We start from the raw sequence: 19511 nt of genomic DNA on the forward strand, positions 1-19511 counted from the left end.
CATAGTCGCCACCCCTGCAGTACAAACTCCCACCATGACATACGATGCTAGCTAGCAAGATGACCCAAAACAAACATTTCAGTTCAGGATTTTTTTGTGCTATCAAATTTTTCCTTTGACTTACAGCCCTATCTAAATGCCAAGTGGCAAAGCCTCCTCAGAGAGGCAATTACTGCTATTCTTCATCTGATACAGGCGCTGATCAGAATGGACTCTACTCTGAACTAAGCATATTATCTCTGCAGCACATGATCTCACATTTATTTTAAGCACGTATGTTGATGTAACTCACTTTACAAGAACTAATTATAATCTTACTTTGAAGGGCTGGATAATACGGAGCCAACTGCTTGAGCATCCTGGTCATTGCAGGTATATCATTTCCTCCTAGTCTGTTCAAAGTGTTAGGAGCAAGATCAACAGCGTCTTCATCAAACGTCGTGTCTGAGCCTCTGAACTGCTGGTCATCTCTGTATGAACCACCGCCAGAGAAGGGATGGTGACGTGAACCCCAGTCACTTCTGTGGCCTGACTTCTGATGCCTGTATTCTTGACACCTAGTTTCCCGGTTCCAGCTAGAATCCTGGTTCCACCTAGAGTCCTGGTTCCACCTGGTATCCTGGTTCCACCTGATGTTCTCGTTCCACCTGCAGTCCTGGTTCCACCTGGTGTTCTCATTCCACCTGGAGTCCTGGTTCCACCTGGAGCCCTCGTTCCACCTGGAGCCACCTCTTCCTGAAGAAGCAGAATGTGCAGAAGACGTACAAGAATTCGCAGGCCCATCACTCCTGTAAGAGGAATAGCTTTGTGAAGGATAGTTTGTTGAGTATCTTCCAGATGAAGGATACAAAGAATTGGGATAGGGTAATCCTTGATCACTTAAGCTCCTTGCTTTTGTACACATTTGTTGGTTCCTCCAGTTTGTACCTTCCTCACCATACGGCAGTCTGTTGTCGGGGAGCTTACTTCCTCGCACGTCTTTGGGCATATATTCTGCTGAGTACTCACTCACCGAATTTGTCTCATACGAAGAGGCCTCACAGGCCAAATTACTGCCAGAAGCAGATCGGCTGAACTGTCTCAGCCATTCACTGATCCCACTGGCAGGACGTCCAGTCTGAAGAGCAAAAGAGTCCCTGAGTGCAGACATCATCGCAAAGTCACTAGGTCTTAGTCCATAGGGAGATGATCTGTCATCCCTTTGGTAACCGTATGAGTTATCAGGAGCAAAAGAATCATCTGCAGAACACTGTTCATACTGAGATGAAGAACCTTGATTCCAGTTAGAATTTCCTAAATAAATACATGAATTAATAAATACATAATTTTAAAAGGGCACTAGAAGTTAGTAAAATATGAAAATACCAACTGAAAACACAACTACTCGGAGGTTTTATGAAGAGTTCTTCTCACATTTCTTGCCTTTATGTCTTACATGAGTCCTTGCATCTTTTTACCCCAAATCCTCACGTTAAAATAGGTTAGACAAGGTTTTCACTCACATGTTCTGATTAATTTTCGCATCAACCCACACGGCATGAGACTGAATGTAATTAGAATAGTTTAGATACCTTTTTTGGTTTGATTTTTCTTCCAATTCATTAACTACAAGTGGGACAATTTTTTGCAAAAGAAACTCAATTCATTATAAGCCCCTTTTGGTCTGACTATTTACTGGGTTAGCAAGTTTTTTTACTGGGTTAGGTTTTTTGACCATGTTGAACAACTGACTCAATCCAATTAATCCCTTCAACTAATAAATCATCTCAATTCAACTATGTCAAAGCATCTTAAAAATCAACCACTGGAATTATTTGAAGGCCTCTCAGGTAAGATGTACCTAAAAGTGCTCACGAAGATCAGGATACACTAACTGTATACCTTATATACAGTTATAAATTATAAAAGAAGTATAAATATAAAATATATTAATATAACTAATATTATAAGATGCTATTATAAATATTGAAGTTAGCATGTCTCAAGAAGTTAACACTTCTGATGGCAACATGTGTGCATTTTGAATATGAAATATAACGGGTTAGCTAAAATCATGTTATTTCCTCTCAGTGCTTGTTTTCTTATTAAATCGATCGGTTCTGCAGTTCAGAAGAAAAAAACAAATAGAAAAGATTTACAAAAGTTAAAGCCTGTACATCCTCTAGAGGTACAGTCAACCAATGACTTGCCAAAGCTCTACTCTAGCAGCTCGCCCTCATGTCCTTTTTTATTGAGTTTCTTTTCACCCTAAAACTTAAGGGAAACGGAGGGAGGCAACTACTTAGCAGGCCAGCAGCCTAAAGAAACAAGCTAAAAATCTCTTTCATTGCATCCCTGGCAGAGGTATTCCCTCAATGTAATTTAAGAATGGCAACTACCTCTTTGAAGATGCCTTGACACACCAACCTTCACACTGAGGGCAGGCAGATGTTACTGCTAGCGTTTCCTGTAACCTCTGTTTCTGTAATACTAAGCAGCAAGTCAAGGTTCAAGTCATGAAGGCTTTAGAAAAAGATACCCTGAATGGACTCAGAGGAAAAGACACGTGGTTCTCCAGTAAGGAAGTGCTATGGCTGGCCATAAAAGCAAATTTTAGCAATTTACACAATGTCAAGAACAGGCTTAAGGCAGTCGAACAACGTGCCTACATTACCTTTGGATTTTCCATATGGCTTATACAGTTTTGGGATGTTTTTTCTTGCTGGAAAATCATCTTGAGATATTGACATCAGTGGCCTCAGACTGTTAGTATAATTAACCTAGATAAAAGACAAGGTCAGAATGTCTGTTTTTAAACTAAAATCTTGAGCATTCAAACAAAAAAAAAAAGCAATTTCCCCATAGAAAGTTAGCAGAGTACTATTTTAGGTGACAGCAAACTCCATATGAATGACGTCTTGCTCTGTTCACTACTAACACTCTGAAATAAAATTTTAAAAATTATTGTTTTGTAAGAGGTGTGTCTCTGGAGAAGAGAATGAGGTGCCTGGCGACAATGACAATATCACCTGGTTCAAATTTCTATACTGCCCCACAACCTTCAACATCACCTGGCTAAAATATAAAACTGGTGTATATGCAACTCCTGTCTCTAGCTGGGGAATGCAGAACGGCAGGCTCAGCTACTGCCTGAGATTAAATGACAAGAATTTTTAACTACCTCATGAGACCTGCAGTTTATTCACGTGTCAGAATGTGGCACGAATAGGAAAGACAAGAACCAAAATACTGCAAAGCCCACATCAGCCACTATTAGTTCAGCTTGCTTTCAGCCAGCCTCCAGCCTCTTCCTTTTTGTGGATCTTTTTCAAAGCCCTCTCCTATTTTCAATTCCAGCATAATTCATTAGGTTTTAAATGATTTCGAGAGAATCCAGACTGGGCGCTTGCATGCTTCCTTTATTGTTTTCAAAAGATTCAGTCTGAATTTAAATGAGAAAGGTCTTCAAACTTATCCAGAAGCATTCCGTATTTTTCAGCAAATGCCATGATGTGAACAGCAAAAAGATTAATTTACTCACTGCTGCTTTCTTTTCACAAAACGACTTCAAAGCTTCTGTAAGTTCCTGCGTAATGTGAACAATGAGTGTTGCTTCTGAGTCTGAGGTGATGTGAAAAGTCTCCTGTTGAAAAAAAATGGTAAGAATTGTTAGCTCATTAGGATGCCAAAGGGTCACCTACACAAACAGACCAGCTATACTTTGATTTTGGTGTAACCAAGGTTATCCTATTGGTTTATATATAACACATACACATATACATCCATACACACACACATCCATGAAAAAATAAAATCGTGAACATAATTATGGCCTGGTAAGAGGTAAGACATCATCCTTGGTTCTGTGGCAATCCCATACTGTCAATCATTAACATTCTGTGGCAGATGGAGAAAGGCACAAGTCCTAAATCTATGGTGTCTGTGTAGACAACTGAATAAAAAGTTATCTTGAGCAGCTTCATCAAATGGCTTTGATTCCCTAATTTTAGTAACAATAAGATGAAAGTTTTTACTATAATATCCTAATGTATAATGTTGGGAGCCTGAGATAACAAAACACATTGATATATTTATATAAACACAGAACAGCTGTGTTTACCTGTGTTTTTCATGTCCAATCAGAAGGATTGGTAAGTATATGAAGTTATAAGTGATTACAGAAAGTTACAATAATACAGAGTAGTCTTATGCCACAAGGAGTAGATGTGACACCTCTTCATTAGACATAAGCCAGTAACTGTCTATCAAGCATTTTTGGTAGTTTACTCATTATCCCTAGATTGTTTTTTCTATACCTTTTCCTAAAGTCACAAGTAACTACAGACTAAAAGATTAAAAAAAAAAAAGACTGAAAGAGAAAAAACATTCTTCAGCTGGAAATGAAGCACTCATCTCACGACAGTCTACTTGTGATTTCAGAGTAGAAACAAGCAATTTAGACTTGAAATGAAATGTTGTAATTGCTTTAGGTACACTATTCAAGAGAACAAGACTTTGATGGAATAAAAAGGCGAAGATACATGGTCAGATATTTCCACAATATACGCCTAAAAGGCAAAACAAGGTTTATTACGCCACTGACAACAGCAACAGAACAGATAAAACTTCTCCACCCCCAACAACAACTGTGCTCTATTATCACCCGGTTTCACTTGGCTGTCCAGTTCTGCAGCAGCAGCACTAGCCACAGCACCACAGGCAGCAAAAACCGGCTGGCTCAGGTCCTTCACCAGCCCTAGGAAGTAGATACGGGCATCCAACAGCACTTAAGCAACATCAGTACTGCTAATGCTGCTTGTCGGGGTGGCTCCTCAGCAAAGGGAAGAGTGATCCAGGGAACAGAGGGAGAGCTCAGATTTAATCCAGCATGCTGTTCTCAGCCAAAGTTAAGCTACAGCTGCTCTAGCTTTTCCAAGAGCAAAGTCCAACAAAATGTACCTTAGAAATGAATGCTGAGGTCAGATGAGTTTGAGCAGTAATCAACACCTCCTTCACAATATTCGCTGATTCACACAGTGAAACTCCACAACTGTTCAGACTTACCAAATTCTTATTCTACATACGTACCAAGAACTCTAAAGCTTTCTGCTTCCGAACAGGATCATTCTGTGGGATTGGGGAAGAAAAAATTACAACATTGAACTCTACAGCATTTGTTGCACCATCTTGTACAAAACAAGATGCTTAACAACAAAAGTCTACCCAAATGAAAGATGGTATTTGTAGGTCACAGCTGCAAACACGTAACATTAAGCCTCAACAGCCCAGTGCTGCTCAAGACAGACACTAGAGAGATCATTTAGGGTTTAACCTCTGAACTAGACAAAAATAGACTATAAATCTTAGATGTAAGATTTAAACCAAACCTTCAGTACAGAACACCTCTGATCTGAAGAGTGGCAAGGCAATGGAGACTGCAGCATAGCTTGGGAGATTTGGCCTACAGCCACTGAGCTTCAGACTTGGTGATTTTAAACAGTAATTATGTGAGCTGAGCTAAGGTGGGTCAGCATCCTGGCATATGGTATTTATTTCCCTTGTGCTGTGATGAACATAAAACTCTGGTCGTTAGGTCAGTTATTTTGCTTCTGGACTAATATTAGTAAAATAGCAAAAAAGCTAAAGAGTAAAAGCTTTTCAGAGAAAAAGAAAGCAAAGCAAGTGTAAGGAAACTGCTAAAATACAAGGCACTTGCAGAATTACTACCTCTACATACCTCATGCTTATGATCATCTTCCCACCTCAAAAAGAAAGAAAGAAAAATATTAAGATGCATTCTAAAGATTACTAAAAAATTAAGCTTCCTTTTTGTATCTCGAATCAAAATATTTAAATTTCCAAATGTATCTAACTTACCAATACAGGATATATTTTTCTACAGCATATCTAAAGCGTTGTATTTCTTAAAGGTCTTTACTCTGGATCTCAGAAAACAACAGTAGTACTGATGAACTTTACACATCAGCTAAAGAAGATGACTTAAGTAAAAGTAATGGTGTCTTTTTTCCTTCCTAAATGAACAGGAGTGCCTTTTCTACAATTTACGCAATGGCATCCCAGAGAAAGTGGTAACACCTTGAAGTTTGAATCGCAGTGTCTTTGTGCATCAGACTGTTACTGAACTGCATAACCAGTAAAATATTTCAGAAGTCATAGCTACTTATAAACTGAGTATCGAATTGTATTTCAGGTTACTTCCTCACAGGCAGAAAGCAACACTTTACACAAAATGAAGAACTACAGTGGAAAGACACCACATTTTCCCCATATGTGACAACATTTGTTACAGATCTAGTTAATAAGTAAAGTGATCTCGTTAAAAAAATCCCTTTCGATTCCCCTGTGGAGGTTGTATTCTCACCTTGCTTTCTTCTTTGATGGGGCTAGAAAATTAAAAAGAATGATTAGCACCAACATAGGGTTTCCACCATATTACTGCAATAAAAGCACTACACAAAACAAATTGTTATTGTCCCTAAAGTGGCTGCAGTGTTTTAAAGGACTAATAATCTTTTTTTGCCAGTACAGTCTTACAAGGATGAAGAAGGAGGGAAAGCTCAGTAAAACAAGGTAGTCTGTTTAAGGCAGTAGCTGTGCCTCAGAGAGTCAGCTACTGCATCATACATAACTTCACATTTCTTAAGGTGTTCCAGGATAAGCAACAGGACAAGTTATCATTCTTAAGACAAATGATGCATTTGCCCCTACAATACATAGCTGAAAGACTCATGTTACTGCCTTCTGACCACCTGCTGCTGAACAAATACTGATGAGCTACAACAAGAATTAACTGTAAGATGAGGACGCTGAACACTAGAATCACTTTCCCTGACTTATGCAATTTATGCTACCTTTTCAGTAAGCCTACAAAGTCCTCCCTAATTGAAAAGAGGATGGCTGGAGACGAGGAGTGCTAATCAGAGGCTGGAAACTTTGCCCTACTCAAGCAGAACTGAAGTTCTGCTAACTTGGACAAATATTTGCCTCAAGATTAGACCAGGCTGCTCAGGCCCAAGTCCAGCTGAATTTTGTAAGTCTACAAGAACAGCAATTTCCCACCTTTTCAGGCAGGCAGTTTCACTGCTTGGCCACTCACTGTGTAGAACCTTTCATACATTCAATCAGCATTGCCTTCATTGCAACTTGTCAATGTTGATACTTGTTCTTTCCCTGCGTGCCTTCAAATCTGGTTTCTTCTCTGTAGCCATATTTTTGGTAGCAGAAGACAGTAATTAGATCAGATTTTTAGCTGCTGCCTTCTCCAAGTCAATCAAACTGGCTCCCTGAAGCTGTTCTCCACATTATATGAACCAGTCCTTGCAGGATCTTTGTAGCTGGTGAGTCCTCTGCTGTTTCACCACAAATTCACCAAAGTTTCTCATGTCTACAGGACACTGTTCCAGAAGTGGCCTAATGACTTCTGAGAAGAAGGGAATAAACACTTGCTATTATCTCTTAATAACGCAGTCCAGCATGCTGTTAGCCTTCATTACACCATGAGTGCATTGCTGATCTGTGTTCCTATCGTGGTACATCAAACCCTGCAGGTTCTTACGATCTGCTCCCTTAGCCCGACAGCATCCAGTTTGTATCCAGCAGGGTGTTGCTCCATCCCAGATGTAAGGCTTCACATGTGCTTCTGTCAAACTTCAGATTTCTGACAGCCCATTTCACCAGGTTTCTGAGACCCCTCTGCAAGGCAGCTTTGCTTTACCACATACCAGGCCTTGCCCTCAGTTGATGTCACCTGCAAATCTGACAATGGTGTATTCTATCCCATTATCCAGGTTGTTACTGAGCATGTCAAACATTGCTGACACCAGGATCAGCCACTGGGGAGTGCCACTAGCAAGCAATCAGCACACTTTAAATCACTGACAACTGCTTTTTGAATCCAGCCACCTTTTATCCACAGTGTAGTCTTACTGTATCTCAATTTGGCTACAGAAACACTAAGTGAGGCTTTTGAGAGCTTTGCTGTAGTTAAAATGACATCCATCCCTCCTTCCACGTCCACAGAGCCAGCCCATGCTGTAGCAAAAGGCAATCGTCAAGCCCAGTTTCTCCTTGGTAAATCCACACTGGTTGTTCCCAGTCACCTTCTTGACCTTCACCCACCAGTAAATGATGTCCATAAGGCATCCCCATAATTTTTATAAGGTCTGGGTCAGCCTGTAGCAACACACTTTACTTTTGAAGCTAAGCATATTTGTCTGTTGTTTTTTCAGGTCACCAAATAACTCCTCTGATCACCACGACCTCAGAGACATTGGACAGCAGCTCCCTCAACACCAGAAGCACCCCATTTTGTCCCATGGACTTGCACGTGCTCCATTTGCCATTCCCTACAGTGACCCTTCTCTACAGTGGGTAATGCCATGGTCCCCTAGACTTTACAGCTGTGCACGAAGCCCTCAGAGCAGACTTTGTCAGTAAAGATGAAGGCAAAGAGAGCAATAAATAACTCAGCCTTTTCCATGTTCTTTATCGCTAGGTTACTTGCTCTGTTCACAGCAGGCCACATCTTTTGCTGCCGTCAGACATGCTGAAGCCTTCCTTTTGACCTCCAGATTCCTTTCACCTCCAAACAAGCTTCACCTTCTTAATTCCACCCCAAACTCATCTGGAATGCCTACACAGTTGTTCGTGTCAGCCTGCCTCTGATTCTGTGTGCTTCCTCTTAGCATTTAAGATCAGTTAGGAGTTTTCTGTTCAACCACACCAGCCACCTGTTATGCCTCTCTATATTCTCACATTGCAGAACGAATCATCTCTTTTTGTTAAGAAGGTTCTCCTTGAAGACTGATTATCTCTTTTGAGTGTCTTTTCCTTTTAAGGCAGTCTCTCAAGGGATGCTGGATCAGTTTTCTGAAGATGAAGACTGTTCTCCTGAAGCCCCTGGTCATTAATCTGGTACTTGGCTTCCTCATTCCCCTGAGGATTTTAAACTGTCATGTCATGATCTGCCTATGGATAACCTGTTCCAGTGCTGTACTGCCCTCTAGGAAAGAAGTTTTTCCAAAAGCCTCTCAAAATGCCACTTGTGGCTGCAATCTTGTTACATTGCCTGCAAATACCAACCACTTTGTCATTTTTGTAGCAGCCTACACATACCTGAAGGCCAGTTCCCAGATCACCCCTTACCCTCTTTCCCATCTAAACAAACCTCTAATCCTTGTCCTAGGTACATGCTCTGACCTCCACAGCCCTCCAATTTCTCCATCTTCCCCTTGACATAGAGGGAATAAAACTGGATGCAGTATTCTAAGTTTGGCCTTCCCAGTATCAAATAGCAGGGAATATGAATGTTCACCAGTCTGTTGCCTGTGCCCACCTGCAGTGTCACAACATGGGATTTGCCTTATGTGAAATGAAAGCAGTCTCATTTGGCTCATGTTCAGCTTGGCACCCACCACAGCCACCAACACCTTTTTAGCTGACTGCAGTCTGTCATTTCCTACCCTGTACTGATGCATGGAGTTATAACTTCCCCACTAAAGATACACACAAGCTTCTCCAGTTATCTGCTCTAATTTCAAGCAAGGAATAACTCAGTAAATTTGTGGACTTCTTTCCAGTTTCCAGTTGTATTCTGTTGTAGCATTAATAGTTGTTTTTAGGAAGAAAAAAATGATGCAGGCAGAATTCAGAGATTAAATTAGATTGGAAATTCAAGTGCTATAGTACTACATTGTGCTCATGCATACCCTCATACTTCTTAAAAGAATGTTATAAGGCTTTCAGGCCCATCAACTCTATCTTGAGTAACAGATTACAGGAATTATCTTAAAATGATGGCATCTTCATTTTGAAGCTCAAGACAAAATACAGATAATCTTTCTTTAGAAAATAAAGAAAATTTTAATTGAAGAAGAGCAACAAACCAATCCTTCCAAGGCATCTCATATATATATATATATATATATAGGGATACATAACCCTATCTTGGTTTTGCATATGATCTCTGCAGCTGCCAAAATTTGGTGTTAATGTCTGTTTTGTCACTGACAAAGTAGTACATGCACCAGATGGCATCTCCTAATTACATCCTCAAACTCACTCTTGCTAGTAGAATGGAACTTTAAAGCTAGAAGTTATTCTTTGACAATACAATCTACCCTAAACACACAGAGCTACTAAACCAATAATCATGATTCCCTTCTAAATAAGTAGAGTGGTTTTATTTTGGAATGAACTTGATGTTGTCTTTACCACCTAACCAAAGCAGAATTTAATATTGTACAGCACAACATTCACTCGCTTAAGCCAGTTAACTCTTCTCTGTTCGCTGCAGTTCTTCATATTCTGTAGGATCACGTTTTGTTGTTGTTGTTTGTTTTGTTTTGGGTGTTTCAGTTTGATACCTGATCATCTCTTTTCGGTCTTACAGAAGTCAGATATGATGTCAAATACTATGAAGTCCATACCACCTTCATCATACAATGCTGCCTACCTAAAAGATGATTATCACCTATATTGCCCCTCAATTACTAGGAATCTGGATCATCTTTTCTCTGAAATTTTAAAAATCTGTATGGATTATTCTAGAAGATGAACTTTCAGTACTACACCTTCTACATTACTGAGGACTTCCACATTATAAAGGAGAAAAGGAACATAGTTTCCGTAATATTCCCGTATCAAGACAAGATATTAACAATGTTCATCCAGATTCACACACAGAAAGGTAGTTAGGTCTCACAGGACACCTTGCTAAAAAGCTCTACGCCAGGATTCTGACCAACAGTTCAGACTGGTGATTACAACACATAAATAGTTCTAAAGATTTTAGAACTTATTCATAAAGTTTATTCTAAACTGAGAATCACTGGACTAGATTACTGGGTCACAGTCCCTCTCCTTCACAAGAGACACAAAATTTCTTCAGGTTGGCATTAGTAAGCACCATTGCACATCTACAGTAACAAAAGATGACCCAACCATACTGTATGGAGTGAAGATGCTGTTTTTATGTTGGGGGGTTTGGTTCCCATTACTCATTCCAATGAACTTGCTAAAGAATTATAACTTCTATCAGTGATTCAGGACCAACTTTTATGTCTTTTAATGACTGAAATGAGGTGGAGGCTTTATAACTTTATTCAGAGGAACCCATCAAACACTGTGTTTCCATACTATTTCATTTTCCTTCATTAGCAAATTATTGTAGTTATCTAAAATACCTCCAGAAGCAACCAATTATAAAAACATCTAAGAAACATTGCAAGCCTGACAATTTCTTCCTTTCCTCATTTCAAATACACAAAAACTGGAAAAATCTCTGAAAACAAAACATTTTGTAGTATTACGTACAAGTTTAATATTTTAAATCAGTTAAATGCTTCGAGTTCAACTACTCATTCAAATTAGGCCAGTTTGGGCTGTCAAATATAATATATTCAAGTAATTCAGAAACTTACGTGAGGTACTTGGTCTTATGTAACCTTCAATCTAGGAAACAGACATAGATTTTTATTAGATTTTCTGATTAAAATTTTATACCAACAGTCTCTACCGCAACTGTCTCTAGAGATAGAACAAGTAATTTTATTTGTCCTAGAGTAGTATAGCCCATAATTTTATAGATTATATATAATCTTAACAATATACATGAAATTTGAGAAAATGCAAGTTACATAAATTAAAAGTCATTGATGTATAGCACTAAAATTTTTGCAACATTTAATTCTGTCAGGACATTTTCTATCTTAGAAAAAAAATATTAAAAAACCCACAACTTTTTAAAAATAAACAGGAATTTCAATTCTACTGTTCTTTTCCCCAGATTTTTTAGGGTGACTTTAACTTAAGTCTTAGTTCTATTTAACACTACATTTCCTAGATGCACACAGGAATGTAACAATATTTGTCAGCAGTACTTTTAACTTAGTAGGTCAAACATAAATACACTGATAAAATATACATTATTCAATACTTTATATTTACTTCCAACTACCTTATACATTTTTAATCCTTCGGTCTTCTCTAGCTCTCCTGCTATTCTTCTGAGAAATGAGACTTTGCATTCTTTTACATCTGTTGTCTTTCTCTTCATTTTATCTGGAAATTCTTTAGACTATTGAGAAAAAAAATAGCTTTAGATGAGCAACACCAAAATTAATTTAACATTAAAAAGTTGCCACATTTCACTTTTTGAACAAGCTTTCAAAAGACTAGCAAACATTGTTTTGACATTAGGAAGTAGTTTCATTTCGGTAGCACCACTAGTTAAAGGTTAATGTTAAAATCATATAAATTCAGATACTATGTGAAGTTCACTACTGAAAGGTAACATCTTCTGTGCAATATCCAAGAAGGCCGTGGGCATAATGAGGAATGAGAGAGAACCAATGCCCAAGAACCTGATCTTGGATGAGATTAAAATACTTAGGAAAAGACTGAGCAGACACCGACTTGCACCCCTGGATCGTGTTTCCTCAATAGCTTGCAGCTTTACAGCTATTTATCTTGATCAAACTCAGGAAGAGCCAATCATACAATTATTCGTGATTCATCATAAGAGGGTTTAAACTTCAAACTTTATGTAGGTATTCGTATAGAAATAAAGGATAACATCTTAGAGAAATTGTGATCAAAACGTAATACGGATATATTACTCACTATGTATGCTCTTCTGTGTTTATACCCGCTGAGATGTTCTATCATGGGTGCCATCTCTGTATTAAACCCACACAGCTTGCATTCATAATGCGGCTCTTTTCTTCCTTCAAATCTGATTTCAACCACATGTTCTAAACCTGTAAAACAAGAGTTACAAACATCTATACTTACAACAGACTACTATAAACAAAAGTATTCTCTTCAAGATGGCTCACTAAAAGCCAAAAATAAGAAAGAGAGTATTCCATTTTCAGAATTTCAACACTTATTCAGGATCACAAAAATCAGATCTATTATCAACAACAGTTGAACTTCTCTCTTTACAGTGCTTTATTCTGAAGGGAAAAAAATCATCTATAGCAGATTTGCAAGCTCAACAGAACAAAATCCTTCATTTATCTACTTTTTCACCCAGGATATTTTTAAGAAACCAAAAAAGAACATTCCATTCAATACAGTCATGTAAGACAATGGAGAAGTGTCAGTCAAAAAGAAAATGAGGATAGGAAATGCCACACAAGCATCTGTATTAAAAGATCCCATTTAAACTACTTAGTCAAACGTAATTTGGACAGCATTTGAGTAGTGCAAAGTGCGTGCAAAAAGAACAATAATCCCTTCACAAAACTGGGTCCTGCATTATCCAAAATATCCCATAAACTTTTAAGAATTATCAGGAAATAAAATAGATTTTCTTAATTTCTTTCCTAGAAATGACTGGAAGACTATGGATACATTGAAAAATTTAAGTTTGATGATACGGAATGTCCTCCTTGGCCAGTTTGAGTTCGAAGTCCTGAGTGTGTCCCCTCCCAGTCTCTTGCTCATCTCCTGCCTACTCCAGGGGTGGGAGACAGGGACCCAGGCTGGGAAAAAGAAAAAGCCTTGATACTGTGCACTGCTCGGCAACAGCCAAAACACCAGTGTGTTACCAATGCTGTTTTAGTCACAAATCCAAAACAGCACCATACTGGATGCTATGAAGAAAGTTAACTATCTCAGACCCACTACTGCATTATACTGTTAAATCTTAACTCCAAAAGTAAATTATCAGCATTTCTTCTCATTATTAGGGAACATATTTCTCTAGGCCACCATTATATACTAGCAAAACTAAAGCCACTGACAATCAGCACCAATACGTGTTGAAGTCGCTTTGCAGAAAAGGGCCCGGGGGATACCAAATTGAATGTGAGCCGGCCTTGTGGCAAAGAGGGTAAACAGTACCCTGGGCTGCACGAGGAGCATCACCAACAGGAGAGGTCCATCCCCTCCACTCAGCACTGGTAATGCCACACATGGAGTAGCGTGTCTAGTTCTGGGCTCCTCCTTTCAACAGAGAGATGGACATACTGGAGAGAATCCAGCGAAGTGGCAAAAAAAATGAAGGGGCATGAGCACCTCTCATGTGAAGAAAGGCAGAGAGAGCTGGGACTGTTCAGCCTGGAAAAGAGATGGCCCAGGCATCAACCTCAGTGTGTATAAATACATGTCAAGGGACAGTCAAAGAAGACAGAGCCAGGCTCTTTTCAGCAGTGCCCAGCAACAGGACAAGAGGCAATGGGCACAAACTGAAACACGGGGGTTTACATCTGAACATAAGGAAATGCTTTTTCACTGGGAGCATGACTGAGTACTGGAACAGATTCTCTGTGGAGTTGTAGAGTCTCCATCCCTGGAGCTATTCCAAAGCCATCTGGACACAGTCTTAGGTAACCTGCTCAGTGATCCTGCTTGAGCAGGGCAGGTGGACAACACGACTTCCAGAGGTTCCTTCCAACCCCAACCATTCCATGAAAACCATCTTCATAGAGATGGTTCCTTCAGGAACAAGTTATCTTATGATTAAGGTGTACAGAAGAGGTGGCCTTTACAGTGATCGGTGATCACATAACAAGCTAAATTTTAAAAAGGTATAACGTGCAAGATAAATTATCTTAATTACCCAGTATCGGTTACAAAAAATGAAACAGTATTTAAAATATCACTTTTTATTTCAAAACAAAGGAAAGCTATTTGTCACAAATGCAAAGACATACCATTTAGAAAACAAAACAAACAAAAACATACCAACTAGAGGTTCTTCTCTTTTGGGATCATTCATAAAATCCTTCAGACAGGTTATGTCCTTTGTGAGTCCTCTCTTCACTGAGATAAAAAAATACACAAAGAAACATTACACTAAAATGACCAAATACATTAGACAGGTTGCACATAATTTCTATGCTGTTAAAGGAGTTCCTAGTGGGACTTAAGGAGGACAAAATTAACTTGCAATTTGAAATGAGCAAGCAAAATGGCTAGGATCTCAATCGCTCACAAGAAGATTCCAGCACTACATTTTCCATAACATTTTTACACACGAGGAATTAATGTCTTCAAGAGAACCAAAGGAAAAAAAGAGATCTTCTAACAGATTCCAATTTATTGATTTTACAGTTTTTACACTGTCTTTAAACTCTTTTAAAAGAGTCAACTCAGAGCACCAGCTACATCTATCTGCAAAACCAGAGGCATTAAATGTATTTAGGTGTTAGCCATTACAAAAGAGAACGCTGAAGTGTTAAAATACGTGTTTTTACATTTTTAATCTGAGAAAAAAGTGTGGAAATAGAACTCATCTTCCTAACTGCATACATGTGTATTTTAACCTAGTAGTGAATTTCCTGAGAAGTCATAAACTCTGCTAGTTTCTTCAAACCTGAGCAAACAGAAGTGGAAATACAATAGGCACTGAACAATATGTTATTGTCTTCTGTCATTCTAGAGTAGCAGGTTACAGTTTAAAAATAAATAAATAAAAAACATTTCATGAGGGTAACAAATTCTATGCCTGTTAAATATTCGTTCTAGTGGGAGCAATTTTTTGCTGCAATCAAGACAAATTCTAGTGCTGCACACAAAAAAATACTTCACGAGGTGCCAGCACTTAATTAATAAAGAATACCTGTTGTAACTTCACTGTGGTAGAAAACACCTGATGGGATACCTCCTGCCATAGGACAGCACGGCCCAAACCCACCAAAACTTTACAAGTCTTGTTAAAAGTTTGTATGTGTGGTTTTTTGTTGTTGTTGTTTTGTCCAAAGTGACATGCAGCAGCAGCACAGTGTGACAAAGGTGCCACATAGCAAGTTGGTGTCATGTACTGGGCATGTACACTGTACATGTCTGTACCAAGACTTCAATGTGTTACAGAGCTATAATGTATTTCCGTGCCTGTGTAGTAGCTCTCAGTGATTGACATGTGATCTTTTAGGCTAAATCTGGAAAGAGAGAGGTTGACAAAAATCAAAGGCCTTTAAAAGGTAGTGGATGTTTTCTTCTTGCTTCCCAACATGCAACTAGATATTGTCTTAGTGTTATCTTGATAAGAGAAACCCCATACTGTTCTTGTTTTACATGCATTTGTTCTGTATAGTATTGCACTGTATCGTATGTGTACAGATGTATGCTACAAAATTTTCAGCTAAAAACTTCATGAGCTAAAAAACATTAAACAAATTAGTGTCAGCTAATCAGGAAGAAACACTGCTGTCTCAAGTGTATTTCAGTGAAAATATCTGTAACTTCATATCCTCCTAAGAACTTTCCTTAAATAAATTAACCCTCACACGAAAGAAAAGCAATGGTTCAAGTGTTTGGTAACTTGCATTGCTTCTGAGTAACCCATCATCAACAAAAAGCTTTGATCATCATTAACATAAAACTATCAATGTCAAAGGTGCATTTAAAAAGGAGGTTAGCTTATTTATATTCAGCTACCTGGTCTCTGTGTTTCATACTTCATCGGAGTTCGGGCTGGAGCTGGAGGACCTAAGATGACAGTTTGACAGTCAGATCACTTCTCACATACTTTTATGAAGTACAGAGTAGATCATCCAAACACATTAAAGAACGGAACAGTTATCTTCATTGTGCAAGTTTAATATAGGCTCAGTGGTAACTACTTCATCTTGGTACACTTCCCTTCTTTAACTTGATTCCTCTATGCAAGAAAAAGCCTTCAATTCCATTCACCTTCCCCACAATGTACCAAACATATAGGTGAGTATCACAGAAGCATACGGTATTCAATTTTCATTTCATTCTTAATTGCTTTTCATACTGTCTATAGTTATTTTATTTTAGCTATTCATTGTTTTCTGTGACTGGAAGTCCAGTGGTATTGACGCCTGATAGACAAATCCTCATCTAAAGGTTTAGAGCCTTGGCACAGCCCTAGGTCATTAAATTTTATGCAGAACAGTAGTTTCTTTTACATAGGTATCTGTGTATATTCTTAACCACTCAGTTCCAGGGTGAATGTTTGAACACGCTTCTGTAAACACGATTCTACTCCCTTCATTTGTAACTTCTTTCCCTTGCCCCTCTCTCCCTTAAATCCATACGCAGACGTATCCCAGGTGAGCTTTAATGATGCTCTCAGCATTTTGTAAATCGTGAAATCCAAGATTAAAACAAACTGATGTACCAGCACTTATTGAAAAGTCTGAAAGTTATGTTAAGCTTAAAAAACATGAAAAATTAGACTACGTATTTGCTCACGCATTTCCTATTTTTGAAGTGAAAAGATTTTCCATACTTATAGTAAATACGTCTTGTATACAGCACTGGTTCCTTCCTCTTTCTGCATGAGATTAGCAGTGAAGAGATGCATATTAGAACTATATCTCAGATCAAAGCTGCAAATATTCTGCAAACAGCTACACAATAGTAACATAAGGGAGGGTTATAAGAAAACATGGCCTCTTTGATTTCTCATAGTAAGATATCCACTTTTTTCAGTAAAAAGCTTCAAAGATTTCAAAGTAGCATAAATAAAAGTATCTGCAGATACTTTACAAGTATGAAAACTACTTGTTTCCAGAGCTGTTCAGTTGTTCACACACAGCCTGAGTTAGATTCCAGGTCCAGCATCTGCAATCTGACAACATGGCCAAACACCAAACAACACAAATGGGCACCTGTGCAGTCTGATTTTTTCATGCTTTAATTTGTTTACTTCCAGGACCATATTGTGTTTGCAGAGAATTGTGCCAGCAGCAGCTCACAGTGCAGCTTGCCATAACGTGGCTGAGGCTTACACATACAGTCAAGTTAAAAATCAACAGTTGTAGCTCCTACTACCACCAAAGTGTGTGTTTTTTCTTTCCTTGTTTTCAAACATTTGCAGGCTGTTACAATAATGTCAATAATGTCTGCTAAGTTTCACAAAAGCAGTTATAATCCTGAAGATGCTCTCCCATGTGGTGATGCTAGTTTTGGATGCTAGCATTTAAGCTTGATGTGTACAAGCTCCACGGCTTTGTAATTCTAGTAGCAAGGGGTTATTTCTTAAGCAACTCAAAACCACCATACAGCAGTATTTTCCCTTAAAGCATATCAGGCTGACAAATGAGCTGAAAATCAGCTGGACTGCCAGGATCAAAGGACGATGAGCAACAGCCCAGCCCCTTCCTGGTGTCCAGTAAGCTGCAGTGTAGCCCAGGGACCAGTTCCAGGGCTCACAACAATTAACCTCTTCATCAGTAACCCAGTTGAAAATGCACAGAAAACCCTTAGAAAGTTCACAGACAAGATGAATTCAGGGAATACAAAGACTTCAAAGATTTAGTTGAGCAGGATCTTGGGTGCACTGAGCCTTAAAGAAACTTTAAGGTAAGAAATAGAGCTCTACAGCTGCAGTAACCCCATGCACGAGCACAGGCTGAGCAGGTGAGAAGAACCTGATACTTATGATGGATGTTAAGCTGGGTAGTGGCCAAAAGCAAGCCTGTTATAAACAAGGAAACCTCCTACTGGAAGCCTGCACAGGCAGCAAACTTCCAGGTAACTTATCCTCCTGCATGTGGTACTTAGGATGTCTGGTTTCGTGCCTCTCCCAATTATAGTGCAACGTGGAAAAAAAAACATAGGGTCTAGGGGAAGGGCAGCAGACCTGAAGGTTAGACTGGGCTTTGTAGCTGACAGTCAGGTATTCTTAGGGGGAGGCGGCAAAATCATAATAAATAGCTGCTTAGGAGGTTGAGATTTATTTTGTTAGGATAAAATTCTTCTTTAAAAGGAAGGCAGCAACTATGGACTGATTAAACAGAGGTAGAGGGCTCTGTCCTCGGAAGTGTTCAAGGCTTCTTGTTGAAGCCTTGTGATGATCCTCCAGCACTGATGATTGAAGCAAGTGATGATCCTCCAGCACTGGCAGTAGTCCTGCTTCAGTCAGGAAGTTAGATTCAATAGCTTCAGGAAATCCCTTCCAAATAAGGATTTTTAGGTAGATTACTAGTATCTGGAAAATACTCTGTGAACAAAACCACCAGAACACTTCTCATTCTAATACTTAATATTTAATGACATGGGCCTGAACACATTTCTTTGAACTCCACCTTTTGCATCTATTCCTGCATTTATAGTGCACACACTCATTTTAACTGCTAAAATTAGAAGTGCTATGTCTCAAAACTTAACGACAGTTCCAGATATTGCCAATACAATTACTCACCAACAACAATGTAGTGGACTCAGCACAACAAACTCACTTTTGAGAACAAGGGGTGAAGTGCACAGAGTGTATACTCCATCATACAGGGGGAAACTCCAAGAGAGGTGATAAAGCTGAACTAGCATTTAATCTTAGTACTTTATTATTTTGACAACTTCTGAAGTATTTTCTATTCTAGTCTGAACTCAGAAAAGAACTTCCAGGTTCCCTTCCTTTGGGAATTTAGCAGTACTTTTACACTGTAAGACCTTACATATACTAACTAATGCTTGACAGATGCCGAGTAAGGAGAGGCATATTTAAGAAAATAAAATTTAAGAAAGCATTTCAGCTTTGTGATAAGACTGATGGGATCAGTTTTCCATTGCTGAACTCAAGGAAGAATATG

At 38.8% G+C, this 19511-nt stretch overlaps 1 protein-coding gene across 1 annotated transcript in view; it reads right to left on the reverse strand.

The window, feature by feature from the left end:
• Positions 1-19511, reverse strand: part of LOC309875142 (uncharacterized protein) — a 34275-nt gene that overhangs the window by 3958 nt on the left and 10806 nt on the right. The window contains exons 5-15 of the mRNA XM_082754246.1: positions 16387-16437; positions 14692-14769; positions 12622-12758; positions 11957-12076; positions 11421-11451; positions 6362-6383; positions 5717-5741; positions 5068-5106; positions 3521-3622; positions 2654-2759; positions 319-1293 (exon numbers count right to left, since the gene is read on the reverse strand). Of these exons, the coding sequence (XP_082610372.1) occupies positions 319-1293; positions 2654-2759; positions 3521-3622; positions 5068-5106; positions 5717-5741; positions 6362-6383; positions 11421-11451; positions 11957-12076; positions 12622-12758; positions 14692-14769; positions 16387-16437 (1686 nt within the window). The remainder of the gene's footprint in view (positions 1-318; positions 1294-2653; positions 2760-3520; positions 3623-5067; positions 5107-5716; positions 5742-6361; positions 6384-11420; positions 11452-11956; positions 12077-12621; positions 12759-14691; positions 14770-16386; positions 16438-19511) is intronic.

The sequence above is a fragment of the Aythya marila genome (genome assembly GCF_965140915.1).
Source record: "Aythya marila genome assembly, chromosome: 2".
In the NCBI taxonomy this organism is placed as follows: Eukaryota; Metazoa; Chordata; class Aves; order Anseriformes; family Anatidae; genus Aythya; species Aythya marila.